We start from the raw sequence: 17,060 nt of genomic DNA, 5'->3' as shown, positions 1-17,060 counted from the left end.
TTGATCTTCATCCATGATTTGCAGTATATTCTGTGAGAAAAGAGCAAGCAGAGGTTCACACAAGCAACAATTTCTAAAACCATGCTAATTTGTGTACAGAAGCTTTTCTGTCTCAAGGAAATTTTATTATATTCAAAATGAGAATATGGTCTAGAATTCTGCAACCAACCAATGTTAAGGATATTGGTCTGTAATTTTGCAGGTCAGTTCTTTTACTCTTCTTATACGTAGGAGCCATTTGCACTTTTTTTCAGTCACTTGTGACTTTGTGTTGGGTGAGAGATTTGTAATAAATGTAAGCTAACTAAGGGGCCAATGCTGTAGATGACTCATTCTAAAACAGAATTGGGATTCCACCTAGACATGGAGGCTTATTTCTTTTCGTTTCTTTCAGTTGTTTCTCTATGCCATGGATGCTTTTTACTACCACCTGTATGGGAGTCTGTTTAATGGTCAAACTGTGGTATGTTTATACGATTCTCCTGTGTGAACAATTTCTTAAACGTGAAATTAAACCTTCGGCTTTTGTTTTGCTACCTTCGACTACTTTGCTGGAAGCCTTAGACCTGCTTTGCGATTTTGCATAGGACCAGAACCTTTTTGGGTCATATTGATATGAGTTTTCCCAGACGTTTACTTTTGGATGTAACTATTCAGTTATTCCGCTAGGAAATTTGGAGTGGAAAAATTTGTATATATTGAGCAGCAAATGGCCATTGAGTGGTGATTTGTCTTCATATATACAATTGATGTTTTGTTGTTTCCTAATGTGTTTTGTATTATGGGATAGGTAGATTTTTTTCATGTATCTAACTTAAGTAATTGATGAAATTCTTTCCAGGTTGGACACAAACATAAAAACAACATGGCATGTAAATCCTCAGACAGATGAAACAGAGGATAGGTTGACGTCTCACCAGGGCCACAACCTGATGGCAGTGGCTGCACGAAGAGTCTGGGAAGAGCTGTACGTGTGCAAGAAACCTGCAATTGAAGAGGTACTGTTTAATTCCTTCTTATTACTTCATACTTCATAAATTATGGTAATTACTGTTTATGAACAACCATGGAAACCTTTAGCTTTATCCATGTTGAAATGGTAGTCAAACAAGGATGAAAATATCATCTCTGTTCACCATTGTTATAAGTAAATACACATACAGGAAATGATTTCTAGTGCATCAACCGTAGTGGGTGTCAAATAAAGTGTAAGATAAAAGGTTATTAAGTTTCTGAAAAAGTAAACCTCCCCTTCTCAAACAATGGAAACTCCAGGTCAGTAAAACACACACACACACACACACACACACACACACACACACACACACACGCGCGCGCGCACGGAAGAAGAAGAAGAAGCAAGCACACCTCAGGTGCACACAACTGCCAACTTCAGCATCTTGGGCCAGCCTGTCTGCAACTTGACATGTGTTCTTTATGGTATGTAGCAATCTGTCTTTTCCTGCATTGATAAACTTCTCCTTCCCCAGTCCTACAGTGGCAAGACCTTTTTGTCACCAACCCTGCCAATTGGACTGAACCCAAAGCCCTGTTTCCTCCATTGACTCTGCAGGTCCTGTACCTTTATCGCAAGCACCCTACCCATCTCTATTGATGCCACCACCGTCTATGCTAGCATTCCCAATCCACAGGTAGTGGCCAGTAGCTAGCAAAGGTAGTGTTCAATAGCAGCACTATTGAACACTACCTTTCCCAATGCCCAATTGACTCCAAACCTACAACCTCCTATCTGGTCACCATTAGCAACTAAATTCACACGTGCAATTACTTCATCTTTGAAGGCAATACCTACAAACATATCTGTGATATGACAATGGGCACCTGCTTGGCACCACCTGTTCATGGACGCTCTAGAGAAAACCTTTCTAACCACCCTGAATTCCAACCTCTCATTTGGTTCAGATTCATTGATGACATCTTTATGATCCAGACTGAGGGTGAGGAAACCCTATCTGCATTCCATCTGAACATCAACACCTCCTCCCCCAATGGCTTCACCTAGTCCCCCTCAGCCTGAAAGCTGTCTTTCTTGATGTTGACCTCCACCTTGGGGATGGCTACATCAGTACCTCTGTCCACATCAAACTTCCCAGCCATCAATAATACCTCTATTTCTACAGCTGCTACCCATTCCATACCAAGAAATACTTTTCATACAGCATAGCCACTCATGGCTCTTGCATCTGTAGTCACAAGTAGTCCCTCTCCAAATGTAGCAAGGGTCTCGGTGATCCCTTCACAGACTAAAATTACCCTCCCAACCTTGTTCATAAACAGATCTCTTGTGTCTTGTCTTTCCAGTCACCTACCATTTCCCACATACCGACTCTCCAGCCACAAAAGAGCATTCCTCTCCTGACTCAGCACCACCCAGGACTGGAGCAACAGAATCACATTCTATGCCATGGTGTTGACTACCTCTAGTCCTGCCTTGAAATGCGAAATGTCCTATCCATCTTCGCCGCCCATGACACACTGCTAATCTGCCACCCAACAAACCTATACAGTATCCTTTTCCATCCCCTAGTCCAATATCTCATATCCCTGCAATAGACCTAAATGTAAGACTTGTCCCATACATCCTCCCACCACCACCTACTTGAGCCCAGTCAGAGACATCACCTATCTTACCAAAAGCAGAGCTACTTGGCATGAGAACCAACAAGCTGTCTGTCCACATGAATGGCAACTGACAAACTGTGACCAAGAGACAATTGGACCGCCCAGTTTCTGAACATGATCCCAACCCCCCCCCCCCCCCCCCCTCCGCCGGCATCAAATCAACCTTCGCTAGTTCGCTAGCCCTGTTCCTACTGGATCACTACACAGCCTTCTATACTACAAACTCACCCGCTAGTCTTTTTCCCTCCTTCATTACTCTCCTTTTCCACTCCCCTGCCCATACCCTTGCCACCCCCTCCCCTTCTGTCTTTCAAACCGCCCAAGTGCACCTAGCTGCCCTACCTTGTCCCCACCATGTCTCCGCCTGCTCCCACAAGCAGAATAAGGCCTTTCGCCCTATAACACAGATGTGTAGCAGTCTTTTTGTTGTGCCTCTCAGTGACTCAACATCCCTTCTATGTTGTGAGTAGCAATCTATCCTTTTCATAACATTGAAAAGGTAATCAGATCACCAAATGCAGTCCCCCACCTGATTTACACATATACCTTATAGTTTGAGCATAAACTAATATAATGTATCCAAATTAAATTTTAATTTCAAAATGTGTAAGTATATAGCCAAAATGATTATTTGGGTTCGTCAAAATAATTTAGCAAAACACAGTTGCCTGCCAGGAAATCGATTTTTTGGTCACACCAGACCATTGGATCATGGCTACAAGCTTAACTTGCACACTGTGAACTGATACCAGTGCAAGATAATTCACGTCTTCAAACCTGTTAGAATTCAACTTAAAATCTGAAGTAATAAGTGGAACACACATGGTTGTCATTTGATAACACAGTTCCAAATGCTTTTCAAATTTGAATGAAAATAAATGAAACTACAAACAGTTACAATAATACCAGTTCAAATATACACTCCTGGAAATGGAAAAAAGAACACATTGACACCGGTGTGTCAGACCCACCATACTTGCTCCGGACACTGCGAGAGGGCTGTACAAGCAATGATCACACGCACGGCACAGCGGACACACCAGGAACCGCGGTGTTGGCCGTCGAATGGCGCTAGCTGCGCAGCATTTGTGCACCGCCGCTGTCAGTGTCAGCCAGTTTGCCGTGGCATACGGAGCTCCATCGCAGTCTTTAACACTGGTAGCATGCCCCGACAGCGTGAACGTGAACCGTATGTGCAGTTGACGGACTTTGAGCGAGGGCGTATAGTGGGCATGCGGGAGGCCGGGTGGACGTACCGCCGAATTGCTCAACACGTGGGGCGTGACGTCTCCATAGTACATCGATGTTGTCGGCGGAAGGTGCACGTGCCCGTCGACCTGGGCCCGGTCCGCAGCGACGCACGGATGCACGCCAAGACCGTAGGATCCTACGCAGTGCCGTAGGGGACCGCACCGCCACTTCCCAGCAAATTAGGGACACTGTTGCTCCTGGGGTATCGGCGAGGACCATTCGCAACCGTCTCCATGAAGCTGGGCTACGGTCCCGCACACCGTTAGGCCGTCTTCATCTCACGCCCCAACATCGTGCAGCCCGCCTCCAGTGGTGTCGCGACAGGCGTGAATGGAGGGACCAATGGTGACGTGTCATCTTCAGCGATGAGAGTCGCTTCTGCCTTGGTGCCAATGATGGTCGTATGCGTGTTTGGCACCGTGCAGGTGAGAGCCACAATCAGGACTGCATACAACCGAGGCACACAGGGCCAACACCCGGCGTCATGGTGCGGGGGGCGATCTCCTACACTGGCCGTACACCTCTGGTGATCGTCGAGGGGACACTGAATAGTGCACGGTACATCCAAACCGTCATCGAACCCATCGTTCTACCATTCCTAGACCGGCAAGGGAACTTGCTGTTCCAACAGGACAATGCACGTCCGCATGTATCCCGTGCCACCCAACGTGCTCTAGAAGGTGTAAGTCAACTACCCTGGCCAGCAAGATCTCCGGATCTGTCTCCCATTGAGCATGTTTGGGACTGGATGAAGCGTCGTCTCACGCGGTCTGCACGTCCAGCACGAACGCTGGTCCAACTGAGGCGCCAGGTGGAAATGGCATGGCAAGCCGTTCCACAGGACTACATCCAGCATCTCTACAATCGTCTCCATGGGAGAATAGCAGCCTGCATTGCTGCGAAAGGTGGATATACACTGTACTAGTGCCGACATTGTGCATGCTCTGTTGCCTGTGTCTATGTGCCTGTGGTTCTGTCATTGTGATCATGTGATGTATCTGACCCAGGAATGTGTCAATAAAGTTTCCCCTACCTGGGACAATGAATTCACGGTGTTCTTATTTCAATTTCCAGGAGTGTAGAAGCTGTAATGTCCCACTGGTTAGTGAGTAGTTAAAAATGGTTTAAATACTTGTGAATATCTTGCCTTCGGTGTCCCTCGTTGACTGCATACATGAGCTAAAATACGCTTAGTCAATAAATACAGAATACTATAATGGATTTCACTACAATGATGTAGACCACAACTGAAGTAAGGTAAGGATGCATATTTATTCACTTCAAACCCTGTATCTTATGAACTCATGATCAATCTTCGGTGTAATAAGCCTCGTTGTTACTACTACAGCTAACCGATGGTAGTACATACTACACCGGTGATATTAAATAGTTCAGATGCAGTAATTTGATAGAAATGAGTGTGTGCGATTCATTGCATTGTTCAACACTAATACTCAACAAAGTACGAATATAAAGTCACATATCATTCTGCCTTTTGTGATGTTAAATTAAACTGTTTCACGCTCCGAAATAATCCATCACTGCACTGTTCTAATATGCTATTTTAGACAGTTTAGACAGTGTCAGATACATGAATTGGTCTATTGTAAATCATAACCTGAATCATGCACCAAGAACTTATCTCAACTGTACACACAGATATGTCCTCTAGTGTGTCCAACACTCTTTTGTCCTAACAGTACTCGAGGCCAAGTATTTATACTCTTCCTACAATGTACTACTGGTTATAATAATGCAAAACATAATTTATAATATGAAATAGTTTAACAACATTATCAAACATTCTATAATATTCCCTACTTTGCGAAAACAAGTTTAAGACATTTTCTAAACACATAAAAATCACATCAATATTGAAATTGCAGAAATAAGTACTGAAACAATGCTAAATGATCAATTATCTATATTTTGGTAACTAGGCTCGAGATGATGAGAATAAAGTATATTATTGTTTTATCTAAACATTTTCCTTGTATTAATTTCCTGAATCTGATTTTGATTCTTTATGGTACAGAGTAACTCCTATTGTTTGATATTGCTAATATTCTTCTAAAAGCCTTTTTCCTATTATCGAAAAGTAATTGAATTTAATTACAACTAGAGATATAAGAGTATTGATCTAGTAATACATAATGCATGGGTGGTAAACATAAGCCTGGAACATTATAAAGCCAACATGAAAAACAAATTGAAAATTCAACACTAATATACATGTCATATGTCAGAAAATTAACTCTCTCCAAAAGGAATTAAAAAGGCACTTCATACACAGGATAACAGATCATCTGAAATGGAAGAGAAAGAAGTAAATAAAAACTTGGGCATCACAAGTCTTTTGTTTGATTGCAGCATTGAGTAGGCATAATTGTTTAAATGATACCACATAAATCACATGCTATAAATGTTTATCTTGTGTTTATCTGCTAAATTGTTTGTGGAAGTAGTTGTGCACTTTATAACAACTTTACCAGTGCCCGCTTTTTGGAGTGTTTGCACAGAGTGGAAACAAGACTGCCTAGAAATTGCACAGTGGATTTTTATCTGAATTCTCATAGTGAAATGAAGACAGAGAAGTGGACAAAAGGGATATCAAATTAACCAGGTTTAGTTTTGCAAAGAAAGATTTAACATCTTGGAAGTAAAAAGGGTACTTAAGAAAAACTTGATTAGTATATGAGGGGAAACTCTTGTCTGAATTTTCATAGCCAAATGAATAGTGAGAAATTAGAAAGTGGGGTATCAAACTGGCCAGTCGAGATCTAGTTTTGGAAAAAAGAGATTTAATTTCTCTGAAAGTAACCAGAGTCATTAAGAAAAAGTTAATTAGTTATTTCAGGGAAAATCTGAAATATTTCAGAAATAGCTTTTGATAGTTTTGTATATGAAATGTCAAAAAATATCGACCCACAGCATAAATTGAAACTTGCCCTTTTTTCATGGTCTATGAACTCTTAATAACAATGACAACAACAATAATAATAAATAATAATAATAAAACAACACCAATATATATTTGAATATATTATATTTCATGATTGTCGGAACCAAATCTTAAAATTTAAAAAACAGAGAAAAAGAAACAGTCAGATGTATTGTGAAATGATCTGTCTCATAGTAGGAATATAGATTAGCAAAACATTTGGGTTCCTTTGAATGATTCTCGAAATGATGTACAGCAAATGTTGTGCTGATTGAGAATTTAAAGTTGAATGTTTAACTTAGAATCATAAAATTTTAAAGAATCTGAGAGGATATTTGTGTGGTGGAATTTCACTCATTGATCTCTTTACTAACATATGAGTATGTCAGCTATTGTACATGATCTTGAGTATCATTCAAAGGCATGTTAAATGTTCCTCTAATCTATGTTATTTCTTACAGTTAGATAAATCATTTCTCAAAAGATTTGGTGCTTCTTTTTCCCCCAGGTTATTGCTGTTAACAGTTGTTCATTAAGTCTTTCTGGGTGACTTTTAGTAACATTAAAATGGGATAATCTTTGATTATTTCCACTGAATAGGGGTAGTGAATTGAAAATAATGTATCATTACAACATAATCTCTTTGAATAGGTGGTGTAAAATATTTCTTAATTTACTTGATTAATGTTCTTTTCTGTGAAAGTAAAATCTCAGGTCTGAAGTTGAAATTGAGAATTTTCAGTATAGCTGAGAATTATTATTAAGTAAATGATGCTTGAAAGTTTTTCAGTCATGTAAAGACCTTACACATGGGAAATAACAATGAAATAGCATCAAATCAGCAGTTTTAAACAATGATAGGCTTTTTAATAAGTAGGTGTTTTGTTGTATTTACTCTTCCACAAAATCAGTGGAAATCCACTACATCACAAATTCATCAAATCTTTACTCAATCATACATTTTACGGATGCGATTTCCTGGTGATATGTTCAGTATCTCTCTCCTGTTGCCTTTGACACATCTTTGTCATGTTTAACTGTTTTTCAGTTTACGAGGCACATTTCAGACTTAAAATACCAGGGTAATCCCAAAAGTAAGGTCTCCTATTTTTTTTATAAGTACATAGACCTGTTCATTTCTACAATGGTTTACATCAGTTTACAGCTTGAACATTTAACTATTTTTCGACATAATCACCATTTCTGTCAATGCAATTTTGTAGACGCTGTGGCAGTTTTTGTATGCCACTGGCGTGATTGTTGCTTGGTCACAGGTGTAAAGTGGTATACCCAGGTTTCGTCACCCGTGACAATTGAGTCCAGAAAGTTGTCCTGTTTGGCTGCAAGGTGATGAAGAAATGCACAGGAAGCATCAGCTCATTGCCACATGTTGTCTTAGTCAGCATATGTGGCACCCATCTTGCACACACCTTCCAGTAGTTCAATGTTTCTGTTAAAATTCTGTGAGCGTTGCTATGGGAAACTTCAGGAACCAATGTGCAGAGATCATCTAGGGTGATCCGCTGATCTTCATACATGCTTCGCTCATCCATCAACACTGTCTTCTCAGAAATTGATGGTCTCCCGCTCCTGTGTTCATCATGAGTTTCGGTCCGACCAGCTGCAAACTCTCTTCAACACTTACGAACATTTTTGACATCCATGCACAACTCACCATACACTTCTGTCAATTGGCGATGGATTTCAATCAGCACAGTGCCCTTTGCATTCAAAAAGTGAATGACTGCGCACAATTCGCACTTGGTGGTAACATCCAATGGGAGCTCCATTCTCAACGGCTGCCAAGCCAAGACTGAGCACCTCAGTGTGGCGTGCGCATTTTTGCACACAGCGCGTGAAACACTCTTCATAACGGTGTGACCAACTGCCGCACAAACAGAGTTCTGTACTTAAAAAAAAATAGGAGACCTTACTTTTGGGATTACCCTTGTAATAAAGCAGATGTGCTCTTATTTTTCTGTTGTAGACAAAAGAAACTTTCAAAATGCTTGCATAATTATATTTAATTTTAATTGGAGAGCATACACCTACTGTATTAGTTCTTGCATAATCACTTGATTAACATGGGAAGGAGGTGCGAGTACGTAAAATTTTAATCCATATCACTTACAACACTTTATAGTTGAAAATAATGAATAATATTATCAGTGTTCATTACCATGAATGTGATTAAAATGTGTTAATTTTCTTTTCATTATAGGTGTTTAAAATAACACTTAATTCACCAAACAACAAAGCTCCAGATTTGACCACTGTAAGGGAACAAGTGTACGAATCAGCTACCCGCCTGTGGCTCAATTATGTGGATATGGAAAGAAAAGCATCTTATAGGGTTCCTTGGGAATTACATAATCAGATACAATCTGTAAGTGTACATTTTTCACTGGTTGTTTCTTCTTGTTACTGATATTAAAAACATTTTCTAAAAATTTGATCATTTATCAGTATTATTCAGAATTTATTTCTACCTTGCAGAAAATCCAGAAAGTTACTGGTGGCCTGACTCGCTTGGCAAGTCGAACGAAGGTGAAAAAGGAGGAAACGTTGCGTGTAAAGCAGTCCCATCTATCTATGGTTGATGTTGCCACATACACTCTCAACCATGTCAATTTGGTAAGGGAGTTGGTAGAAATACGGGCAAAGATGCATCACCAGACTCAGACTCACACTCAACGATATGTATTCGAGGAGTGGCTGCAGACTGAGACAGAACTGACACGAGAGCGGGGCCTTTGGGGGCCAGTCACAAGCAGTCGGTAAGTCGGAGAGTTGATGTTAATTGTAAAAGTTTTGTGGAAGATGTTGGTTGAGATTGCTTTTGCAGCCATGCATTTTGTGCAAGACCAATTATGTTGGGGAGTATGTTGAGCTAACAGTTGCTTCATCAGTAGAAATCATATTGAATGATAACCTACAAATTTTTTCTTATGTTTGAGGTTTTGTCTTACATACATATCATCCTTCAAGAAGCCTGTCCACCTCAGTTTTATGTTCAGTATGGCCATAATTACATCTTTCACTCCAGTCTCCTCCCTGATAAAACTGTTTTCCTGTCACTCGTAGTAATTCCCTTCACTGAAGTTGATTATGAGCAATACTCACAGTTGGAATGTTTTTCGCATTGAAAGACTGTATTCCAGGGCCGTAAGTTATTAAGATCAACCATGTCAATCATTGGAATATTCTTTCTTTCAGAAAGATTGTCATCTGCAAAGTGTAACAACTGAAACAAGCTGTGCTTAAGTAATTAATACATATGTATTGTCTCATTTTAATTGGTTCCTGTTTGAGTTTACTGGAAAAACAAATGCTGTTGATGAGTTCTGGCAGTCATGTGGTGCAGATGTTGTACTGGTCAGGCACCACAAAAGGTTGTTTGGCTGGAGTATACACCATTTTCATTGAACAGCAGTCTATGCTTGAGTGATGACAAATCATTATGAAGACACCAGAATCAAAACTACTACTGTGTATGAGATTCAAACAGCGATTCGCATTTGAAGTGAGTGAAACTTGACACCTTTGATAAAAACTATGAAATCTGTTACATTTATGAAGACAAGGTAATGAATGAACCAGGTGGATTAAATTGTGTACTGTAGACTGAGAGAAACAAAGCTGGTGTAAAGATCAAAGCAGGTGTCAACCATAAGTGGCTGAAGAATTGGTGGACAGGGTTGAAGCTGCAGGCCGAGACAGCTTATGTTCACAGTGATGACTTCTGCAGTTTAACTGTGATGTCACAGTAAAAGAAACTGTCATTGATTGTTACCATCAAAGATTAGAAATTTATAGGACATACATATACAAAAACCTGTTCAATGCTACGAAAAGTGTCAGTAAGGGAGGATTTGAAAAGTATGTGTGGGCACATACAATAAGCATCACTGTTATTGTTTGTTTTCATGTTTTATTTTTTATTTTATGAATTGTTTTACATCACAATTTTTTCTTAATTTGATGTTTAAAATGGTAGTAATGTTTCTCATTGTGTTATTTTGTGCTACTTACAGAACTTACTGATCTCAGTACAAAGTGTTGTTATTTACTTGTTCTATGTTTTTTATTTTTGTTTTCATTCCAGGTTAGATAAGTGGATGCTAGATATGACTGAGGGGCCATGTAGAATGAGGAAGAAGATGATGAAAAATGAATTGTTTTATATACATTATCCTTACAGACCTGAGCTTGAAATCGGAGACAATGTAAGTAAAGTAGTAAATCAAAGCTTTGAATCAAAATTAGTAAGACAGTACTGTGTGTAGTATTTGAAGACAATGAAATGGTTGAGCATTTGTAGGTCACACTACCACAAGTGATATAATCAGCAAATGTATGGTAAACATGTAAATTAAACTGCTCATATTATTAATGTCTTTCATATTCTCTTTCGTTGAGAGAAGTCTATTGATAAAACATGAACAAACAAAACATGAACACTTGCATGTGTTGCCATCATGACATTTCCAAAATATAAAGACGGTAAGAAAAAAATACAATGTCAGGAATTTTAAGAAACATATTAAGATATTAAATTTATGGTAATTGCGAATAATGCCAAAATGATAAATGTGGATAGTTCCAAAATAAATGATAAAGTGTTCAGATCATTATGTCACCTGTATTAACATGAAATCACAATCTGTTTGAGGCTTCTTTGTGGTCAACATGACATTTTGTGTGTCCTTGCATATTGAAGCACTGCTTCGTTAGGAGAACACTCATCCATTGTCAAACAGCTGTTATACAATACTGACAAACTCATTAACAGACACCTGGAGGAGTGGACCTATCATCTGGAATCTAGTCATAGGACATGTTCTTAATGCAATGGATAGAAGTGAACATGTCAATGGTCCTTTCACAATTGGACAATGTATTTATGTTCCTCTCAGTCAATAGTAGGTGGAGTGAAAAGCATATGCATACTATAGCGTATATAGCAAAGTCTGTGCAAATTGAAGACATTGCCCACTCCTGCCTGACTGCACATGTTTGTGCCACACTTCAGTTCAGAGTGGGTGTACTGTGATCAACTGAGGCACAATGAGGAGGGCTGATGCCATCAGATTGGCTCAGATTTGCCTGTAACACTCCATCCGGAGCCCAATATTCCCACTAGCTTACAGAATTATGCTCAGATCATTTTCGATTGTACTTAACACCTATATTGTAGTGTGAGAGTATCTAATTGTGACTCATAGGTAGGGACCTGAAAATGTAGCACATATTTTTGACAAAATTCACATCTAAATATTTTCTGTTTTTATATAATTAGATGTATGTATAAAAAAGATAGTCATGCTACATGCCTGAAATGAGGCCTTAGTGTCCAGAAATTGGTGGTTAGAAAAAAAGGGATGACTGGGAAACTGTTGTTGTTGTTGTTGTTGTTGTTGTTGTTGTGGTCTTCAGTCCTGAGACTGGTTTGATGCAGCTCTCCATGCTACTCTATCCTGTGCAAGCTTCTACATCTCCCAGTACCTATTGCTACCTACATCCTTCTGAATATGCTTAGTGTAGTCATCTCTTGGTCTCCCTCTACGATTTTTACCGTCCACGCTGCCCTCCAATACTAAATTGGTGATCCCTTGATGCCTCAGAACATGTCCTACCAACCGATCCCTTCTTCTGGTCAAGTTGTGCCACAAACTTCTCTTCTCCCAAATCCGATTCAATACTTCCTCATTAGTTATGTGATCTACCCATCTAATCTTCAGCATTCTTCTGTAGTACCACATTTCGAAAGCTTCTGTTCTCTTCTTGTCCAAACTATTTATCGTCCATGATTCACTTCCATACATGGCCACACTCCATACAAATACTTTCAGAAATGACTTCCTGACACTTAAATCTATACTCGATGTTAACAAATTTCTCTTCTTCAGAAATGCTTTCCTTGCCATTGCCAGTCTACATTTTATATCCTCTCTACTTCGACCATCATCAGTTATTTTGCTCCCCAAATAGCAGGGAAACTAATTGACTGGAATGCTTGCTTTAGCAAAACTTCTATGCTCTTCCCAAATTTAAGCTTTCAACAAATTATTGTTTCTGTTGAGTAACAGCAATATTTTCCCACAGGTGAGCACAGTCCTTTGATTTAATGCATTCCTCGACATTTTTTTTCTTTTGCCACACAATCTGATAATTACAAAAGCTGCAGGATATTTATTTCAACCTTTTATGGCATTCATGTGCAACCCATAGCCCATATTTGACAGCAGTACAAATAGAATCAATGAAGAACTTAGCATAGAAACAGAACCAAAAATAACCAAGACCGTTTTTATTCTGAAATAGTCAAAAATAACTCTATTTGCACATTTGGGGGAGACTGTCAGCATGGTCAAATTACATTGACAGGTTTTGTTTTCGATTCGCTATTGTGTAAAGTGCAGGCACTATAATTTATAAGTTGGCTTCAAATGTAGACAAACTGGAATTATCAAAATTGGAAAGCAGTGAGCAACATGCATAACAAAATTTTTGGTAATGGCTACTGTGCAATTGCTTGTTGATATTGGTAATGCTGTAAACTACATAGTGTTTTAGATACACAGTTCAAAACACTCACTACCTAAAACTGCCACATGAAAAGGTTCCGCATTGTACCACTTTTAAACTTCTGCTTCCAGACTGACATATGCATTTATCTGTTCCAAGATGGTAGGTCCCATAGCTGAGTGCTTTGGTGTACATTGTGCAGTGTGTATCTTACACACACAGCCTCAACTGCCTCTAATCATTGTGGCATTAGAGCATTGAGCACACTGATAAACAATTGCATTGGTGCTCTTTCTTTTCTGGAAAAACATTATTACACTCATTATCTTTCCAAACTGGTTATGTTCTTGATATTTATATTTAGAAAATAAACTTACTTCAAACTACCTCTGATAAAATATTTCGTCTGGACACAACTGGGTGTAAAATATCACTTATTAGGTAAATTTGCTTTTTCGCATTTTGAGTTGGAATTCACATCTGTATTTGAATTTATGCAAATACGAATTTTTCAAATCTCTGCTTACAGGAGATAAGAGCTTGAAGCAAACAGCAACAAAATTTTAGAAACCATTAAAAGTTTCACTGGAATGTTAACTGGTTACCAGCTGATGTAGTGATGGTTATTCATTGACTGGAACATCACATTGCTGTTTTGTTATAACATGCTTTGTTTTTTAACTATAATTTTATTAACTATAGCTTATGTAAGAAAATCTGCCAGCACTAGTGTGAATATTATGAACAAAGAAATCAAAAATCTAACAGTAAGAAACAAGTCTTCAAATTATTCTCTTTTAACATAATAATCACATTGAACTGTCAGAATATTATTGACTTGTTTAGGATTGAGCCTGCTTTGTCTATATGAGATAAAGTTCTTCTTTCACCAACGCATTAGAGGCTGGAACACAAAACACTCTTTTTGCTAAAACAGATAGTTTGGGAAACACTCTTAATATTCCACTTCCAATGTCTCATCTCTATCTCCACCAGATACTTTCAAGTTTGAAGGGCAGTCACTGAACTATTGTTATTCTATTGCAAATTTCGACTTTCTCCTCAGTGAGGTAGAGATGTTCTGTCACCACTCATATTGTATGAAGTTAATAAAAGCACCGCCAAATGCCAGCAATCCTGATGCTAGCACTTTGCAACAAAGTACAATTTACATACACAGGGCATGAAAAGTGTTGACCAAGGAAGCTGAACCTATACTGATTTAAAGAAATGTACCCATATATTTATAAATCTGTATTTATCATTGATTTATTGTGTAAATGATCCTTAGTGATTTTTCAGTTTATTTCATTAATTAATTTATTTATTTCATTAATTATTTCTTAAGCATTATGATTTAATGTTTGTATCTTGTATTATGTATGTTTCTTGTATTTTATAGAGAGCACTGAAATACAAAGTTGCAACAAGCTGGGACAGTAAAGAGTTTTATCAGAAATACCGCCCCCAGACCTTGTTTGAGCGTGAACGTGATCCCATCATGGAAGCTGCTCTTCCTTCTGAAGAAACTACAACAGACATACAGCTGCCAGAGAATGGTGACGATATCAGAGACTTAGGTAAGTGTGATGCAGTTCACATATTTATGAGACTGAACATTATAATTTTGATGTAGAAGTTCACACAGTCGTTTGCTCACTCATTGGCCTTGAGTGTAGTCTGAAATTCAAAGTTCACTCCCCTCATGGATTATGACCATTCAATAGCAAAGCAAATAAGAAGACTTTACAACTATCCATAGCTTAACACATTATCATTAAATTTGTTAACAAAAAAGACCCAAGAATGACCGAATAATGAATGCCCCAAGAATATTTTTGAATACATACCTTCCCAAAACCAAAATTTCATAAAGGTGCAGAAAGTCATTGTTGGATGAGAAACTGTGTAAAATAAAGCTTTTGCCAAACTGCTTCAAGCAAATGCTGAGATGGCTCCCTTGAAAACACATGGCCGATTTCCTTCCCCATTACAAACTTGTGTTCCGCATCTAATGACACCATTATATCATTGTTGATAGGATGGTGAACCGTAACTTTCCCTCCTTCCTTCTAGGTTTGAGTCCCAGCCCTGCATACAGTTTTAACCTGCTAGGAAGTTTTAAAACAGCACACGTTCCACTGCAGAGTGACAGATTTTTAATTACTTTAAAATTATTTATCATCATTCCTTTTAACTGCATAGTTATTATTGTCGTCGTCAACATGGTGTTACCAATAATCTGACCGTCTGTGACAACCCACCTCTTGCAGGCTGAGAGGTTCCTCTGAAATGGGACAAGCAACTGCATCTGGCAGAGGGACATCATCAGACCAGATAGCACCTGGAAGCTGTTTGTCAGAATAGCCGTGAAGGCCTTACATTTGTCCTCACCTCCCCTACTTGGGGAAGTCTTTCGCAGCCTGCCACATTCTGAGGTGACCTTCCAGTTGGCCATGACTGAGGGGTCAACCTCAGTAACTGGGCTGGCCACCAGTGTGGACCGAATGCCAGACATGTGGGTCATGCTGGACATCCATTGTATCCCCACGGCCAGTCCACAACAGTGATCCCCACTGCAGCCCCAATCCATGTAACCGAAGGCAAAACAACCTGAAGCTGACAGCAAAGTGGAACCAAATCGGCTCGCATCCGCACACAGCAATCATAGTACCTAACTTCATTAAAGGCAATGGAAAACTACACTACGTAGACAAACAAATGACTATCAACACACACCATGGAACCCTAATGTAGACTCTGACAAAAATGCAAGAAATGTGTCTAGCAAATTACTTTAACAAGCACAGATTCAAAAACAAAACTACCGAAGCACAGAAGTGAGACTAAATTATTCACTCCTTGTTAGGAATTCGTAAAATGTCACAAAATCAGTTACTTCCCCTTTTGCTGCTGCTGCTGCTTGGCCAGTAGCTGCTGTCTGACTTCGCCCTGTAACATGTCTGACTTTATGTGCTGTGCAGCCACTCGTGCACTGTTCACCACCCTGGGAATCCTGTATCACTACCGAATCATAATACGAACTCAGGTAAGTGTAGGTTTGCCGTCGCTAAAGAAAGTAACAAAGTTTTGATAAAAGTCACGTATATCCTTATGTGTGTTGGCTTGTATAAAGCCCTCTTACAGACTATTACAAACAACACCACTTCTGTACTGTGCGACTCAGAATCCACTATGATGGTGGCTGTGTGGTCATGCCTTGCTGTGTGGTGCTTATGCCACTGGTGCAGCCTTCCATCTGGTTCATAGTTGCAATAAATCTTGTCACAATAAGGATAATACCAACTGTACTGTCACAAGTATAACGCTCTTTCTGCTGCATATGCCTTCCCTGCACAATGCCAGGATCTTTTCCAGAAGAATGCTAAGGAACTACCCAGTCATGCCCCACTAACACAATTCAAATTAGTTGCGATTGTAACCAGTAATTTATCATTGATCGTTGCTTGACCACAAATAAGAAGTAAGCAGCAGGAGCGAGCACAGTAGCTGACTTACCAAGACTGGTGCCATCTGTGTTGTTGCACAGAGTAAGCTTTGCTAAGTGAACTACATTCATTTGTGCCTCTGTCATCATCACAGTCCAGAGAAAACTTTTAATTCACTATGACAAAATTGCACAACCTACATGCAAGCGACTGCACACATTCTGGTTCTATTTGAGCAAAATGCAAAG

The 17,060-nt window shown here is 39.2% G+C and overlaps 1 protein-coding gene across 1 annotated transcript in view; it reads left to right on the top strand.

Moving 5' to 3' along the window:
• The window catches only part of LOC126281874 (WD repeat and FYVE domain-containing protein 3), a 289,780-nt gene that overhangs the window by 188,492 nt on the left and 84,228 nt on the right, over positions 1–17,060 (top strand). The window contains exons 35-39 of the mRNA XM_049981155.1: positions 842–998; positions 9,057–9,221; positions 9,332–9,612; positions 10,941–11,061; positions 14,766–14,943. Of these exons, the coding sequence (XP_049837112.1) occupies positions 842–998; positions 9,057–9,221; positions 9,332–9,612; positions 10,941–11,061; positions 14,766–14,943 (902 nt within the window). The remainder of the gene's footprint in view (positions 1–841; positions 999–9,056; positions 9,222–9,331; positions 9,613–10,940; positions 11,062–14,765; positions 14,944–17,060) is intronic.

Source organism: Schistocerca gregaria, chromosome 1, assembly GCF_023897955.1.
Source record: "Schistocerca gregaria isolate iqSchGreg1 chromosome 1, iqSchGreg1.2, whole genome shotgun sequence".
Classification (NCBI taxonomy): Eukaryota; Metazoa; Arthropoda; class Insecta; order Orthoptera; family Acrididae; genus Schistocerca; species Schistocerca gregaria.
Note: the sequence above shows the minus strand (reverse complement) of the source record. Positions and strands in the feature narration are given on the sequence as shown.